This window comes from Asterias rubens, chromosome 6 (genome assembly GCF_902459465.1).
Source record: "Asterias rubens chromosome 6, eAstRub1.3, whole genome shotgun sequence".
In the NCBI taxonomy this organism is placed as follows: Eukaryota; Metazoa; Echinodermata; class Asteroidea; order Forcipulatida; family Asteriidae; genus Asterias; species Asterias rubens.
Window position 1 is genome coordinate 4,564,936 of NC_047067.1, and position 14,730 is coordinate 4,579,665.

The 14,730-nt window shown below is 40.2% G+C and overlaps 1 protein-coding gene across 1 annotated transcript; it reads left to right on the top strand.

The window, feature by feature from the left end:
- The first annotated feature begins 1,197 nt into the window (after positions 1 to 1,197).
- On the top strand, positions 1,198 to 14,186 carry LOC117291922 (zinc finger protein with KRAB and SCAN domains 8-like). Its single transcript, XM_033773929.1, has 6 exons — positions 1,198 to 1,279; positions 6,373 to 6,650; positions 9,351 to 9,416; positions 10,968 to 11,061; positions 11,682 to 12,172; positions 12,560 to 14,186. The coding sequence occupies exons 2-6, from the start codon at positions 6,400 to 6,402 to the stop codon at positions 13,419 to 13,421; spliced, it is 1,764 nt and encodes a 587-aa protein (XP_033629820.1). The 5' UTR covers positions 1,198 to 1,279; positions 6,373 to 6,399; the 3' UTR covers positions 13,422 to 14,186.
- Positions 14,187 to 14,730: the final 544 nt, after the last annotated feature.

Here is a 14,730-nt window from a genome sequence, read left to right on the forward strand (position 1 = left end):
AACTAGGATCACCTACATTTTAATCCGTATGGAAAGTATTATCGGAATGTGGTTTTTTTAATAGAATTATATCAATGGTTCACTCTACACCAGTGATCAACTCTACATTTATCTTCTTGTGTTGTCAACTCAAATGTAAATAAAATCTTATTGCAAATTATCATCCCTGTTTGTAGCTGTTTTTGGGGTAATAATAGTGTTACAGTTAATGTAGTACTACATTAACTATGACACTACTTTTTAACCTGCCATTTTCAACACCCTGATTCCAAAACAATCCCAAACCCAAATCAACCCCAACATTAAAACTTCAACCCATCCACAAAATTCCAACCTCAAAAGCTCATCCCCAACCCATACACAAAACTCCTTCCCTAACCACAAAACCTCATCCCCAAAACCCCTTCTCGAACCCCAAAACCCCAACCCATCCACAAAACCCCAACCCATCCACAAAACCCCATCCCTAACCCATCCGCTAAGCCCCTTCCTAAACCACAAAACCCCATCCCCTTCCCTAACCACAAACTCATCATCCCAACTCATCCACAAAACCTTATCCCCAACCTACAAAATCCCATCCCCAACCCATCCACGAAATCTCATCCATAAAACCCCATCCCTAACCCACAACGCAACCCAAACTACAAAAATCCCATCCCCTTAAAACAATTTCAACTCGGTCACAAAACCTGTTGTTCTCGGGTAATTAGCAAACATTCCAAACAGCTGACATTGAAGATTTATTAAAGGCACTGGACACTTTTGGTAATCACTGTTAGTTAGCATAAAAACTTACTTCTTAACGATCAATGAGAGCTGTTGATAGTTAAAGACATAGTGGAAACGGCTCCCTCTGAAGTAATGCTTTGATCGTATATCTTCTAATTAGGCCTACGCAGTTTACATTAACTTTGCAAAAAAAACAGTTAGTCGCCATGTTGCTAGTTTGTTGTACATACGACTGTTTGCTGGGCACCCCTCCTCTGCTCGGCGCTGGTGTACGAATGTTTGCTGGCCACTCTGCTGCGCAAAGTTAAATTGTTGCACCTCGGTAACAAACTGCGAAGTTTGATTGGTCGAGAACCAATCACGTGAGGCGCAACAAAAACGCATGTTACATGGCTCGACTTCGCGAGCGCGCATATCAACGATCTATGATCGATCACAAAGTAAGTACACACACACAACCCGGGCGGAGGAGATTCGACTGGGATGGATAGGGCACGTGTAGGTTGCTTTGAATTTTGATGAAATGGCACTTGGCAGCCAGATGACGGTAAGAATTTATTAATAAATTTAACCATGGAGCATGGTATGATGGTTGCTCCATGGGAAAAGTTTCCGTATGGCGCCACCACTTTTTCATTCGAAATAAAATAATATAGTATCTAATTTACCCTAATTGATATATCCCTTTTTGTAAAAATTAGTGAAAAAGTGGTGGCGCCATACGGAAAGTTATCCCCTCCATGATTTAACATGCCTGAGGGTACAAAAAACACATCATGTATTCATGGTATTATTGGCCTAGTCGGCAGATACGAACCAGAACCAGAATGGGTTCTGGTTGATTCCTTGTTGAAAACCAGTCATCTCGCCCCCCCCCCCCCCCCCCCGCAAAGTCGCCCCCTACAAAGTCGCCCCCTGCAAAGTCGCCCCCTAGCAAACTCGCCCCCTCCGGATACAAACTCGCCCCCTCACAATGTCGCCCGGATAACTTTCCGTATGGCGCCACCACTTTTTCACGCATTTTTACAAAAAGGGATATCTCATTGAGGTAAATTAGATACTATATTATTTCATATCAAATGAAAAAGTGGTGGCGCCATACGGAAACTTTTCCTGTCGCCCCCTACAAAGTTGCTGGAAAAGTTTCCGTATGGCGCCACCACTTTTTCATTCGAAATAAAATAATATAGTATCTAATTTACCTGATTGATATATCCCTTTTTGTAAAAATGAGTGAAAAAGTGGTGGCGCCATACAGAAAGTTATCCAAGTTGCCCTGACACAGTCGCCCCCCAACACAGTCGCCCCCTAACAAAGTCGCCCCCCAACACAGTTGCCCCCTACGCATTATTTCATATTTTGGCCGTGTCCAAGACGGCGACTTCGACAACTACAACAAGCTAGATCAGTGCGTCTGTCACTGGTCAGGGGTGTTGATGATGTTGCGCCGTTTCGGACACGGCATTAATTAAGTGATGGATGGTGTAAGTAACTTATTCGAAGTAATGCTACATGTATTTATGTTCCTGTATCCGTTCTGACCTGTTATCGTTGGGCGGTCTTTTGCGTCATTGCACGATGTAATGAAAACGAATATTCATGCAAACAACCCTTAGATACAAAGTTACCTTTTCAAGGGCCTATTTGATATTTAATATGATGGGAAAACAATTGTTTTAATTAAATAATTGCAATTTCACATCCCCAATTGGGTTTGTTTATCCAGCAGAAAATGATTGACGACACATCGGGTGTTGTGCTCCACCGTGGTTTCACACCCAGTGAAAATGTATTTTGCATACTTTTAATAAAAAAAGGAAAGTATTTAGGGCATCAATGGTTATTTGCATTTGTTGTCAACTCAAAGAAAAAGTCGTGAATTTGCAGCACTTAGCCTACTGCCATACACCCCCACGGGTCGGCCAGTAAGTCTACACATGAGGTGCCGCCCTTGAAATCATTCTAAATTTGCCATCAGAGTTGACTGCGGTAAAGTTTGAAACTAATAACGCACCTGCGTGTTGTTCCATCCCCAAGGGACAGCTAAGTGATGGATTTGAAAGACAGAAAGTGAAACACAACAGTTGGAACTGGCTGCATTCAAGCTCTAGATACAATAAATTATGTGAAACAATCTAAGCTTATAGACCTTATGCACATGACGTAATTTCAGTACGGCGCCCTCGCCTTGAGGTCAAAAGGAGGTTGTTCATTGGCCAATCTATGTGCGTTTCGATTGTTTCGTCACCGTTTGACCTCAAAGATGGCGGCTGGATGACGTCAATGCATAAGGTATATTGACTTAATTATATTTTTTTTATATTGAAGTAAGTAAATATTTCTAGAACTATATTTTTCAATAAAATACTTCGTTACAACGGGAGAATTTTTATTGGAAATGTGTCTTTTTTCAATAAGTTATGCCTAGGAATGTCTTTCCCCTTATTTGTCATGGAAACAATATCAATACAATGCACAAATCGACCTACATGTACTAAATTTCCGAAAAACTGTTGTCACAAATTGTGGTTTTCCAATAAGTTATCCTCAGCAAAAATTTTTAAGGATTCCCTTTTGTGAATCAAGTTAAAAACAATTAAAAAAATTCAGTTTAGAAAATCATTGAAACAATATGCAAAAATTTCGAGGTCGACTGTGTCGGGGGCGACTCTGTAGGAGGCGACATTGTGAGGGGGCGACTTTGTACCCGAAGGGGGCGAGCTTGCTGGGGGGCGACTTTGTAGGGGGCGACTTTGTAGGGGGCGACTTTGCCAGGGGGCGAGATGACTGGCATTCACCTTGTTGAGATGTTAATGGGGGTACCGGTCAACTCGGTCCCAAGCCAACTCGGTTCCATCCTAGTCAACTCGGTCCCATCCTAGTCAACTCGGTCCCAAGTCAACTCAGTCCCAAGTAATCTCGGTCCCAAGTCATCTCGGTCCCAAGTCATCTTGGTCCGAATGCCAGTCATCTCGCCCCCTGGCAAAGTCGCCCCCTGCAAAGTCGCCCCCTACAAAGTCGCCCCCTAGCAAGCTCGCCCCCTCTGTGTACAAACTTGCCCCCTCACAATGTCGCCCCCTACAGAGCCACCCCCGACACAGTCGCCCCCTGACATAGTCGCCCCCTATGCATTTTTGGCTATTGTTTCAAGGTTTTTTGAAGGGGAATTTGTTATTGTTTTTATATTTGGAATGGGTGTGAAACCACGGTGAAGCACAACACCCGTGAGTGTCGTCAGTCAATTTCTGCGGTATAAACAAAATCAATAACATGTTAAAATTGGTTATTCTAATGCCCTTAACAATAATTATTGGATAAATAATAGTTAAAATATTTTGTATTAATTTTTGTTTTCTATGAACCTCCCTACAAACATTTTTTGTTTAAATTGCTTGGGGGGGGGGTTGCAATTATTTTATTAAAGGCAGTGGACACTATTGGTAATTACTCAAAATAATTAATAGCATAAAACCTTTCTTGGTGACAAGTAATGGGGAGAGGTTGGTGGTATAAAACATTGTGGGAAACAGCTCCCTCTGAAGTGCCATAGTTTTGGTGAAAAGTAATTTTCCATGAATTTGATTTTGAGACCTCAAGTTTAGAACTTGAGGTCAACTTGAGGTCTCGAAATCAACCATCTAAACACACACAACTTCGTGTTACAAGGGTGTTTTCTTCTTTCATTATTATCTCGCAACTAGTTATCTTCGTAAGTTCATTTGTTTATATTAAGTATGCAAACATAAATGGACATTAAAACTTGATGGATGTGAAGCCATACGTGGAAGAAATATTTGCAGTGACTGCAAGTGTTCTGTGAGACTCTGTGTGAACACTGGACACTTCGGCACCTCGCAAACTCGGCACCTTGCAAACTCGGCACCCACTCGGCACCAAGAACGTAGGCACCATACAAACTCGGCACTGGCCTTTTTTTTGACTAAGCAAACTTGGCACCAAGCAAAGATAACCTTGAAGAGTCCAGTGGTTACACATTAAAAAATTATTTGATAGTTAGTAGCTTTGTAAGCGCCGTTAATGGCAAAATCACAAGTTTATTAATTTATTTTTATTATAAATCTTCGGACATAATTCTTTGTTGGCAGGGGCCGTCCAGGGTAAGGCAAAAGTTTGAAAACTGTCGTCAAAGCGATGAGAAAGTGTCATGACTGAGATTCGAACCCACACTCTGCTGATCAAACACCAAAGCTTGAATCCGGTGCTCTACCGCTCGGCCATGACAGGCCATACTGTAAGCGGAGAATGGTGATTGTAGCACTGAATTCGGCCGTAAGCAAAGCCATGAAATTGGGCCCTGTCGGGTCACTTTGTACCTTGTGACCTGAGTAGCTCGACCGGAATGGACGAGCACACAAGTAGAAAATGAAATTAAGTTTATTAAGGTGATGAAAATTACAAAAGTACAAAATTTAATCTTGATGATAAATTAAATAATATTAAAGTATAAACTTGATGTATCATTTAAAAAGAAACGAACGAAGAAATGGTAGTTGCCACTCAGCGGACCATTCATGGAGGGATGTCATGCTGTTGAGTGGCTGCATCTGTAGTTTATGTTTATCTACAACCCTGCATCTTTTTGTGTCATTTGCAAACATCTTACACTTTACCATTGCTTCGTCCTTTGGATGGGACCTAAAGCCGTTGGTCCCATGTGTTGTGTAACGCATGTAAAATAACCCAGTGCACTTATCGAAAAGAGGAGGGGTTCGCCCCGGTGTTCCTGGTTGTGGCTGCTAAGTGCTTAATGCGCAGTAGCACCTTGTAAACCCTTATAAGTGCTACACTATTTGGTCTCAGAATCCATCACTGCAATAACCTATCTTTCTGAAAGTTTGTATATTACTCACCGCCTTGAGTACCTTGTTTGCTGTGCGCTATATAAGACTTTGATTGTATTATTATTATAACATTCAAAGGCAGTGGACACTATTGGTAATTGTCAAAGACTGGCCTTCAAAGTTGGTGTATCTCAACATAACCATAAAATAACAAACCTGTGAAAATTTGAGCTCAATCGGTCATCGAAGTTGCAAGATAATAATGAAAGAAAAAAACACCCTTGTCACACAAAGTTGTGTGCATTTAGATGGTTGATTTCGAGACCTCAAGTTCTAAATCTGAGGACTCGCTATCAAATTCGTGGAAAATTACTTCTTTCTCGAAAAGAATGGCACTTCAGAGGAAGCTGTTTCTCAATTTGTTTTATACCATCAACCTCTCCCCATTACTCGTAATCAAGAAAGGTTTTATACTAATAATTATTTTGAGTAATTACCAATAGTGTCCACTGCCTTTAAGAGTGTATAGAAATTATCGCAATTTTGAAGTTAGTCAAATTTTACTCATGCATGTTTATAAAAGGTCTGGGTACTTTTTACACAATGTCCACAGATGTACATTTTTGTGACTTATTTTGTTCTTATTTCTCAAAGACTACAGCACCTCAGAAATATTTCCTTCTAAAATATTTATATTTTGTAGACATGCAAGTTCCTCCCCCTCCTTGTGTATTTGAAATCTAGAAAAAGTTTTTTGAAAGTGTCCAACGTCCAAATAAAATAACAACCTTGTTGGTCTTCTGTAATGTTTAATCGTTCAATTTGTTCTTTTACATAGATGTAAAATGATGTGGAATGAGAGCTGATGACGAGGACTTGGTTTATTATGATGGACTGTACTAAGGAGAGTATTGCAGCCATTGAATGGAGTCAAGAAGTACCAATCCAAAGTTCTAGTTCCGTCTTGATAACTCTTCACAAAGAGTGTAAAAGATGGGAACATCTACGAGCAAAGGCCCTTTGTTCATCAATGTTTGAAGAGTACAAGAAACACACCGATGGCGATTGGGGATCATCTTGTGTGGATGAACTCTTCATCAGTTTTCTCTTAGACAGGTAGGCTTGCACGTCATCATCAGAATAAGCTTGAATGCACCATTTTTGGGGTCAATGTCAGCTGTGTGTTATTCAGTGAAGTGCGCATTTAAGGCGACGCAGCGGTTACACGTAAACCTATTGACCACCAAAATGGTGAGCGTGGCGCAGTTGCGTGTGACGTGCGTGCAGGGGGCAATAGTATTAAATTTGCTCAATTTTATGCACAACAGCAAATCGGGCAGTTCTTGGAAATCATGAAAAAAAATTAAAATTAGTGTCTCCAAACATTAACCGTACCCATAGCATCAATCTTGAATGAGATGTGGTTTAAACATTCCAGAGATTAAAGTGCACACCTTAGGGCCTTTATGCGGGCCCCAATTGGTTGTTAACTAGTTGGAAGCTTGTTTTGTAGGTCTATGGAGATGTTTAAAATAAACCCAGGTTTGAATTTGGCTTCGGCCATTACAAACTTCTTGTGGTAAGATATCACAAAGAGCTAAGATTAGAGAAGTCGGGTACTTTTTTTGGGGTAGTTCACTTTGTATCGTGGCCGAGCGGATAAGAGCACTGAACTCAAGCGCTGGTGTTTTTGTTCAGCAGAGTGTGGGTTCGAATCCCACTCGTGACACTTGTGTCCTTGCAAGACACTTAAAGCCATTGGACACTTTCGGAACAGAAACAGAATTAAAAGTTCACAGATTTACAAATAACTTTCAGGGTTTACAGAAGGTAACGGTGAAAGACTTCTCTTGAAAGATTATTCCATGAAATGCTTTACTTTTTGAGAAAATACGGATTTATTTTAAACACATGTCATGACACGGCGAAACGTGTGGAAACAAGGGCGGGTTTTTCCGTTATTTTCTCCCGACTCCGATGAATGGTTGACCCTAAATTTTCACAGGTTTTTTATGATATGTATAAGTTGTGATACACGAAGTGTGGGCCTTGGACAATACTGTTTACCGAAAGTGTCCAATGGCTTTAACAAGTGGATCTGAGGGGAACTTTTTCATGATCTTTTTATTTAATGTGGTTTTGTTTACCAAATGTGATTGATTGCTTATATTATCTGTTTACTTTAATTGACTTTTAAATTCATAGTTTTATTGATCACTTGTTTTGGATATTTTTTTGACCTTTTCTTGATTTTACTTTTTATGGTTTAAATGTTAAAGCTTTTCTTTTTGTTATTGTAGACGCCTGTGAGCAATTTTACGATGCATCTGGTACTAAATAAATGTATTTATTATTATTTTTAGATGGGCCTATACAAATGATATCACTGTTGTTATGGTTGTGCCATGTTTTCTCGTTTTAAAAAATTGACCCCTTGGGGTGTTGTGGCCGAGTGGATAAGAGCACCGAACTCAAGCTCTGATGCTTCTGTTCAGCAGAGTTTGGGTTCGAATCCAGTTCGTGACACTTGTGTCCCTGAGCAAGACACTTAACTATAATTGCTTCTCTCCACCCAGGGGTAAATGGGTACCTGTGAGGGCAGAGATGGTTCTTGTGATTGGTTTAGCCATGTAGCGCATATAATTGTCGCACAGGCTGTATACTCCCCAGGGAGCTGAGATGGTTTAAGGAATGATTTAAGGCCCAGTGACCAGGGGTAATAATGTCGGAAGCGCTTTGAGACCCCGTGAAAAAGCGCTATATAAAAACCGTGTATTATTATTATTATTAAGTGGTGTTATAAACTCTATAATATTGCCACTTTACAACACTTGTTCAAACTTTTGTTTAGGGATGTTAAATATCAATATAATTAATCGAGTCTAAATCAGGAATTTCACGCGGGCCATGGAGCCCATGGCCTCTGTTGCCCCTGGTCTTGCCTTAGGTGCCTCTGTTGCCCTGGTCTTGCCTTAGGTGCCCATTGCCCTGGTCTTGCCTTAGGTGCCCATTGCCCTGGTCTTGCCTTAGGTGCCTCTGTTGCCCTGGTCTTGCCTTAGGTGCCTCTGTTGCCCTGGTCTTGCCTTAGGTGCCTCTGTTGCCCTGGTCTTGCCTTAGGTGCCTCTGTTGCCTTGGTCTTGCCTTAGGTGCCTCTGTTGCCCTGGTCTTGCCTTAGGTGCCTCTGTTGCCTTGGTCTTGCCTTAGGTGCCCATTGCCCTGGTCTTGCCTTAGGTGCCTCTGTTGCCCTGGTCTTGCCTTAGGTGCCCATTGCCCTGGTCTTGCCTTAGGTGCCTCTGTTGCCCTGGTCTTGCCTTAGGTGCCTCTGTTGCCCTGGTCTTGCCTTAGGTGCCCATTGCCCTGGTCTTGCCTTAGGTGCCTCTGTTGCCCTGGTCTTGCCTTAGGTGCCTCTGTTGCCCTGGTCTTGCCTTAGGTGCCTCTGTTGCCCTGGTCTTGCCTTAGGTGCCCATTGCCCTGGTCTTGCCTTAGGTGCCCATTGCCCTGGTCTTGCCTAAGGTGCCTCTGTTGCCCTGGTCTTGCCTTAGGTGCCCCTTTAGAAGTTTCCTATAGACTCTAAGATGTTCCAATTGAAGTGCCCTTTCAACATGGAAATGGCATTGCCCTTTCAAATATGAAATTCCAGGCTCGCTTAATGACAGGAATATACTTTTTTTGACCAACGTTGATTCTTGCGAAAGGATGTTAATTTCCAACAAAAGAAGCATTATTGTAATTCATTCAATATAAGCCATGTTAGGGATAGTAAACTGATTTGTCTACAATGTACATATAATTATAATCATGTTTTTAACATTACAGGCTTGAGGAAGATCTGGACGAGGAGGAAAAGTTACATCCCTGTAAACCACAGAGTGAGGTGGACAGGTAAGACAGAGATAGTTGTTTTATTTTCTCTTGATTGTTTGTTGGTTATTTTAAAATAACACCCGTTTTAGAACCAAAGTCTGAATTAAGTACATGAAAAGTTTGACGTCTGAAACAGTTAGGAGCCACTGGATGTGCTAGAAATCAAAAGATCAGCTGTTGCAGTTGTTCGGAATTACTCTGGAGTGCTTGGTCGATCTTGTCATGAGCCGCGCCAATTGTAAAAGTTAGGAAACCAAACTTTTGGTGGGTCGACCTAGTGTCACTCCTAATCTATTGGGATTGGTGCAACTTTTGCCTGCTTGTCTGAATTGGGTTTAAGTCAGTGAACTTACAATATAATGTAATTATCATAATATTGTAAGTTTTCACCCAACAAGCCAAACATGCCTTATAATCTTATAGCAGACAAATGACCACCCTACATGTACAATGTAACCAGTGTCTACACTGGCTATCAGTGACGTGTAGAGTATATGCAGCTTTATAAGACCTATGGTCTACCATGGGGCCTTTCTCAAACCTCGCCTTAGGCTTTGCTGTGGCTAGGGTTCCTTCTACGGCTTTAGCTCTGTCTACGGCTTGAGCTATGCGCCTACATGTACATACATTTTCGGAGCAGCGTGTATTTTGCACGTGGTGGTTTTGAACATTAGAAGACGAAGCCAGAGCCTAAGCCGAGGTTTGAGTAAGGCCCCTAAGTCACACTGACCCTAACTCCTCCCTGCACTATAAAAGACAATATTAATGTCTTGTTTTCATTCTTTCATTCTATTCTTGCTTTTCAGGCACTACATTGCGTTTTGTTTTACATTTAAAATTGCCGTTTTCTGTTGTAACAATTGTTTCCTCCGTTTTGACTCACATTTTCTGTATTTTACCTGATTTTAATTGTACAGTGCTTTATGATGTCTGTGACATGGAATGCGTTTTCAAATAATTAATTTTGTATTATTATTATTTGTATTATTATTACATGTACTGTATTGATGATGACTTGTACCCTGTTTAGCCCAAAGAGAACAATCTTCATTTAATATGTATATATAAGTTAATTTGTTTTCCTCATTACCCAACTCTATCTTGATTTGATAATAACTTTAAGTGAGTAATCTCATTGTTATTGTCGTCCTTGTTGTGTCCACGTCCTTATCAGTCACAGGGAAATGTACAATAAGCAGTATAGGCCTACTTAACTTTTTCCCCTGTTGGCTAGCATGTTGACTAGCATGTTACCTATATTTGATATTATTTTTGACATTTCTAATGTACATTTTGTTGTTTAATCCATCTTTTCATAATTGTATACTCATTGTTATTTGTTTCAACCGTATGTTTAATTGTCATTGTCAACATGACCAAAAAAATGTGCATTTAATTGGATTGAATCGAATGTGAATTTTAACAATATTTTAATTTTAATAATTGTTGGCTGGTATTGTTGTTCTATTTTTCAAAACCACATATTGGTTGATATTGAATAATCAGACAGAAGGTTAAATTAATATCTTCAGTTCAATTAAACTAAAACAATATTTTTATTGATGGCAGATCGCAGTCCCAATACCTACCTGAAGAGCAAGTACAAAGACCAGTGAGACAGAAATCATCCAGAGTTTTAAATCAACAAAAGGAAACATCTCTCGTAAGTTATAATTCTTAATGGTGTTAGCAGTAACAAACATCCATGTTGAATTCTGTACATATATTATAAGCAATGTGATTCTGTTCTGATGACTTGGTTCCATCAGGCTTGAACTCAATGAAAGATGGCAAAATTTCAGCCAGAAACTCTTATGGAAAATAATGTCTGAATTTTTGTAACTTATTTTTACAATTTTTTTTATTTTTTTTTTCAATCTGTGTGAAAGCATACTGGTTTATGAAGTTCATACTACATTTAGACCTTTTAATTTTGCCATTTTAATTACGTCATATTCGATATACAACTTTGGTTGATTTTAGACTATATAAATTATCTCTGATTGATTGATTGATTGATTGATTGATTGATTGATTGATTGATTGATTGATTGATTGATTGATTGATTGATTGATTGATCACTGTGTCTACAATCCTCCATGAAAACAAAATGTTGGGGCTGAAAGGTCAAACCCCCCCCCCCAAAAAAAAAAAAAGCAAATACTAAAAAAGGAGTTCAGAGCGGAAAATTGTGAAATCAGACTTGAGTGATTTGTCCTATCTCATCTTAAATGATGCCTTTTATGCATTGTAATAGATTCTTTTATTTTATTTTATTTCAGGGGGACAAGAGCAAGGAACTTTCCAATGATGATGACCTGATTAAACCAGTCAGAAGGAGCAAGCGATCCACACAAAAGAAGATTGTGGAAAAAGGAACAGCAGTAAAACTAAGGACAGGACCTACTTCCACCCAGAAGACAAGCAAATCTGAAAAAACTGAAGACCTTAACCAAAAGCTTGCAATCAAAATTGAAATGGATACAGTGAATGAATCTGCAAGTCCATTGACACAAGAAGAAGAATTCTTAAAGACTGCTGGATGTAGAGACAACTCATCGAGCGTGTGTGATCCTCAAGACAGTTCACAAAGCAAAATGGCAGAAAAAAAATCAATAAAACCAAGAACCTCAAAACAAAGATCTAAAGATGTGATGAAAAAGCAGATGTCCAAGATTTCCAAAGGAATCGAAGAAGATAAGTCTAAAGAGGGCGCCGTAGAAACAAAGAGGAAAAGAGGACGACCAGGGAAGAATATGGATGCTGCTGAAAGGTAAAGGCTTATTTTGTTGCCATTGCTTTCTATTTTTATTTTTGTTTGTGTTCACCAGGACACCCAAGACTACATACAGTCTCAGTCTCTGATCAACTTACTTGTTTTGATTTATGTATGGAAATATAGTTGATTGATGATTGATTGATTGGTTGATTGATTTGATTATTTGATTGAATTGATGATTTATTTGATTTGTTGATTTGATGATTTTATTGACTTGTTTGTTTCATTGATTGATTAATTTGATTGATTTGATTGGTGATTTGATGATTTGATTGATTTGTGTGTTTGAAATCTTAAGACGAAATGAGTACTTTAGATATGTTTTGATTGAATTATGCAATTAGCTGTACTATTTACATATTTCTTTATTTCAACTCTCAGGGAGGCATTGATATTCAACAAACGCCTGAAGGAGATACAGCACCAAGATCTTCTCAAGATGTTTACATGTCGCACCTGCGGTGAGCAGTTTCATGAATCAGAGAACCTCCGGATGCATACCATTACCGCCCACCTACCTATCAGCATTCCAGATACCAGTAACACTAACACAATCAAGGAGGACGGGGAGGAGACACAATTCACACACATTGAGATTGACCTGACCCTTTACCAGCAGGTCAGCGAGGTGGACATTCAAGAATTGGCAGTCATCCTAAAATGCTGTCCACAGTGCAATGAGTATGTTGAAGATCTTAAAAATCACCTTGAGACACACATGGTCAAGAACTACATCTGCGAAGACTGCGGGAAAGGGTTCGCCTGCCAGAAGCAGCTGAGAGTGCATATCGGTTACCACAAGATTGATCGGACGGGTGTGATGCCGTACTCCTGCAATTTCTGTGATAGAACATTCCGTACGATACAGGCATTGTGCATACACCGGCCGCTGCACAGTAAAGCCAGGAATTATGTCTGTGAGCAGTGTGGGAAGGCCTTCAAGTCCAACACGAGACTCCAGAAGCACGCCGCAATCCACGCAATAAAGAAGCGCTATTCCTGCTCGTTTTGCGGACGGGGCTTTGCACAGAAATGTAATTTGAACCGTCATCTGCGAATCCATACAGGAGAGAAGCCATATTGTTGCCATCACTGCAGTCAGGTTTTTAATCACAATGTAAGCCTGAAGAGACACATGAAGAAAGATCATTTTATTGAGATGCAAAATAATGTCCAACTGCCTGTCAAGGAAGTTGATGACTTTCCATTAGGAAGATTGCCCATCCAGAAGCTTCTGCTTTGACCCTTTAGATCCTCATCATAAAGTCATAGAGATATTTTTATACAGACCCGGGTGACTAGTGAAAATCACTGTTCGACTAGTCGTGCCTCAATTAATAGTCGTGACTTCTACACTAGTCGAATATCTTTTGATTTCCAAGATGCATTGTGGCATATTGTCTGCCGCAGACGCAATATAGCAAAATTCGTTGGAGTGAAGGATTGTGTCAATGTCTGATTGTAATTCGGAAGTAAATTATGTTGTTGTCAATAGCCGTCAGCCGTTAACCAAGCAGGTAGCGCTACTCTTTTTGTAGTAGTTGTGGCGGTAGATTAGCCGAGCAGTTGGAAAATGGTAGTTGCGACCGTCGACTTAACACTCAATAGCCTCTAGACTCTTGTCACCAAGGCTTAGTTTGTATCATGTGGTGGGGGGGAGGGCTGCCTCGATCACCGAGTCAACACCCATAAAAGTTCATTGTACATGTACCGGTAGTCCTTGTGGTCCTCATACGGTCAACAAGTCATCAGTGGACAAATGGTTAAAGGGAGTGGGCTGCTTTAATCACAAGTTTTTCTACAGCTCTTCATGCAGATTTCCCTTCATTCAGTCAAACTTCTAATCCTTGAAGTATTTTATTCCAACATGCAATATACAAGACTGTTTAAAGGCGCTGGACACTGTTGGTAATCGCTCAAAGTAGTGGTATAAATCTAAAAAATCTTACTTGGTAACGAGCAGTGGAGAGCTGTTGATTTGATATTCATAAATACCTTAGACAGTTTATCCATTCTGATTGGTCGAGATGGCATCACGAGGGGTTGTTTGAACGGATGATATAACACCAGTAACAGTGTTGAAACATGGGCGTGACACGCGAGCTTGCACCTGTGCTTATAAGACAGTTTTTTCATTCCTATTGGTCGAGAGCAACGGCTGGAACAGTTTGCAACATCACGCAATGTGCGCGACGCGCATAGCAATCTCCTTATAAGGAGTTGTTTACCCGAGGGCCTTACTATTTCATAGCTGGAGGGGTGTTGTGTTGAAAGAAATCATTGAACAAATATAATTTGTGCATTTATTTTACTTTTTGACCAAAAGTGTTGATGTTTTTTTACCGAAAAGGATCGAAAAGGACCGAAATGAATGCGAATCAAAGTGTGTTGAATTGATTTTCAACTAGTGGTTTAAACCTGCCGAGGCCTGGTTCTTGATAGTTTACCTCGACTTCGTCTCGGTAAAATTATCAAGAACCAGGCCTCGACTGGTTTAAATTCTTGTTAATTTACCTCGACTTCGTCTCGGTAAAATTATCAAGAACCAGGCC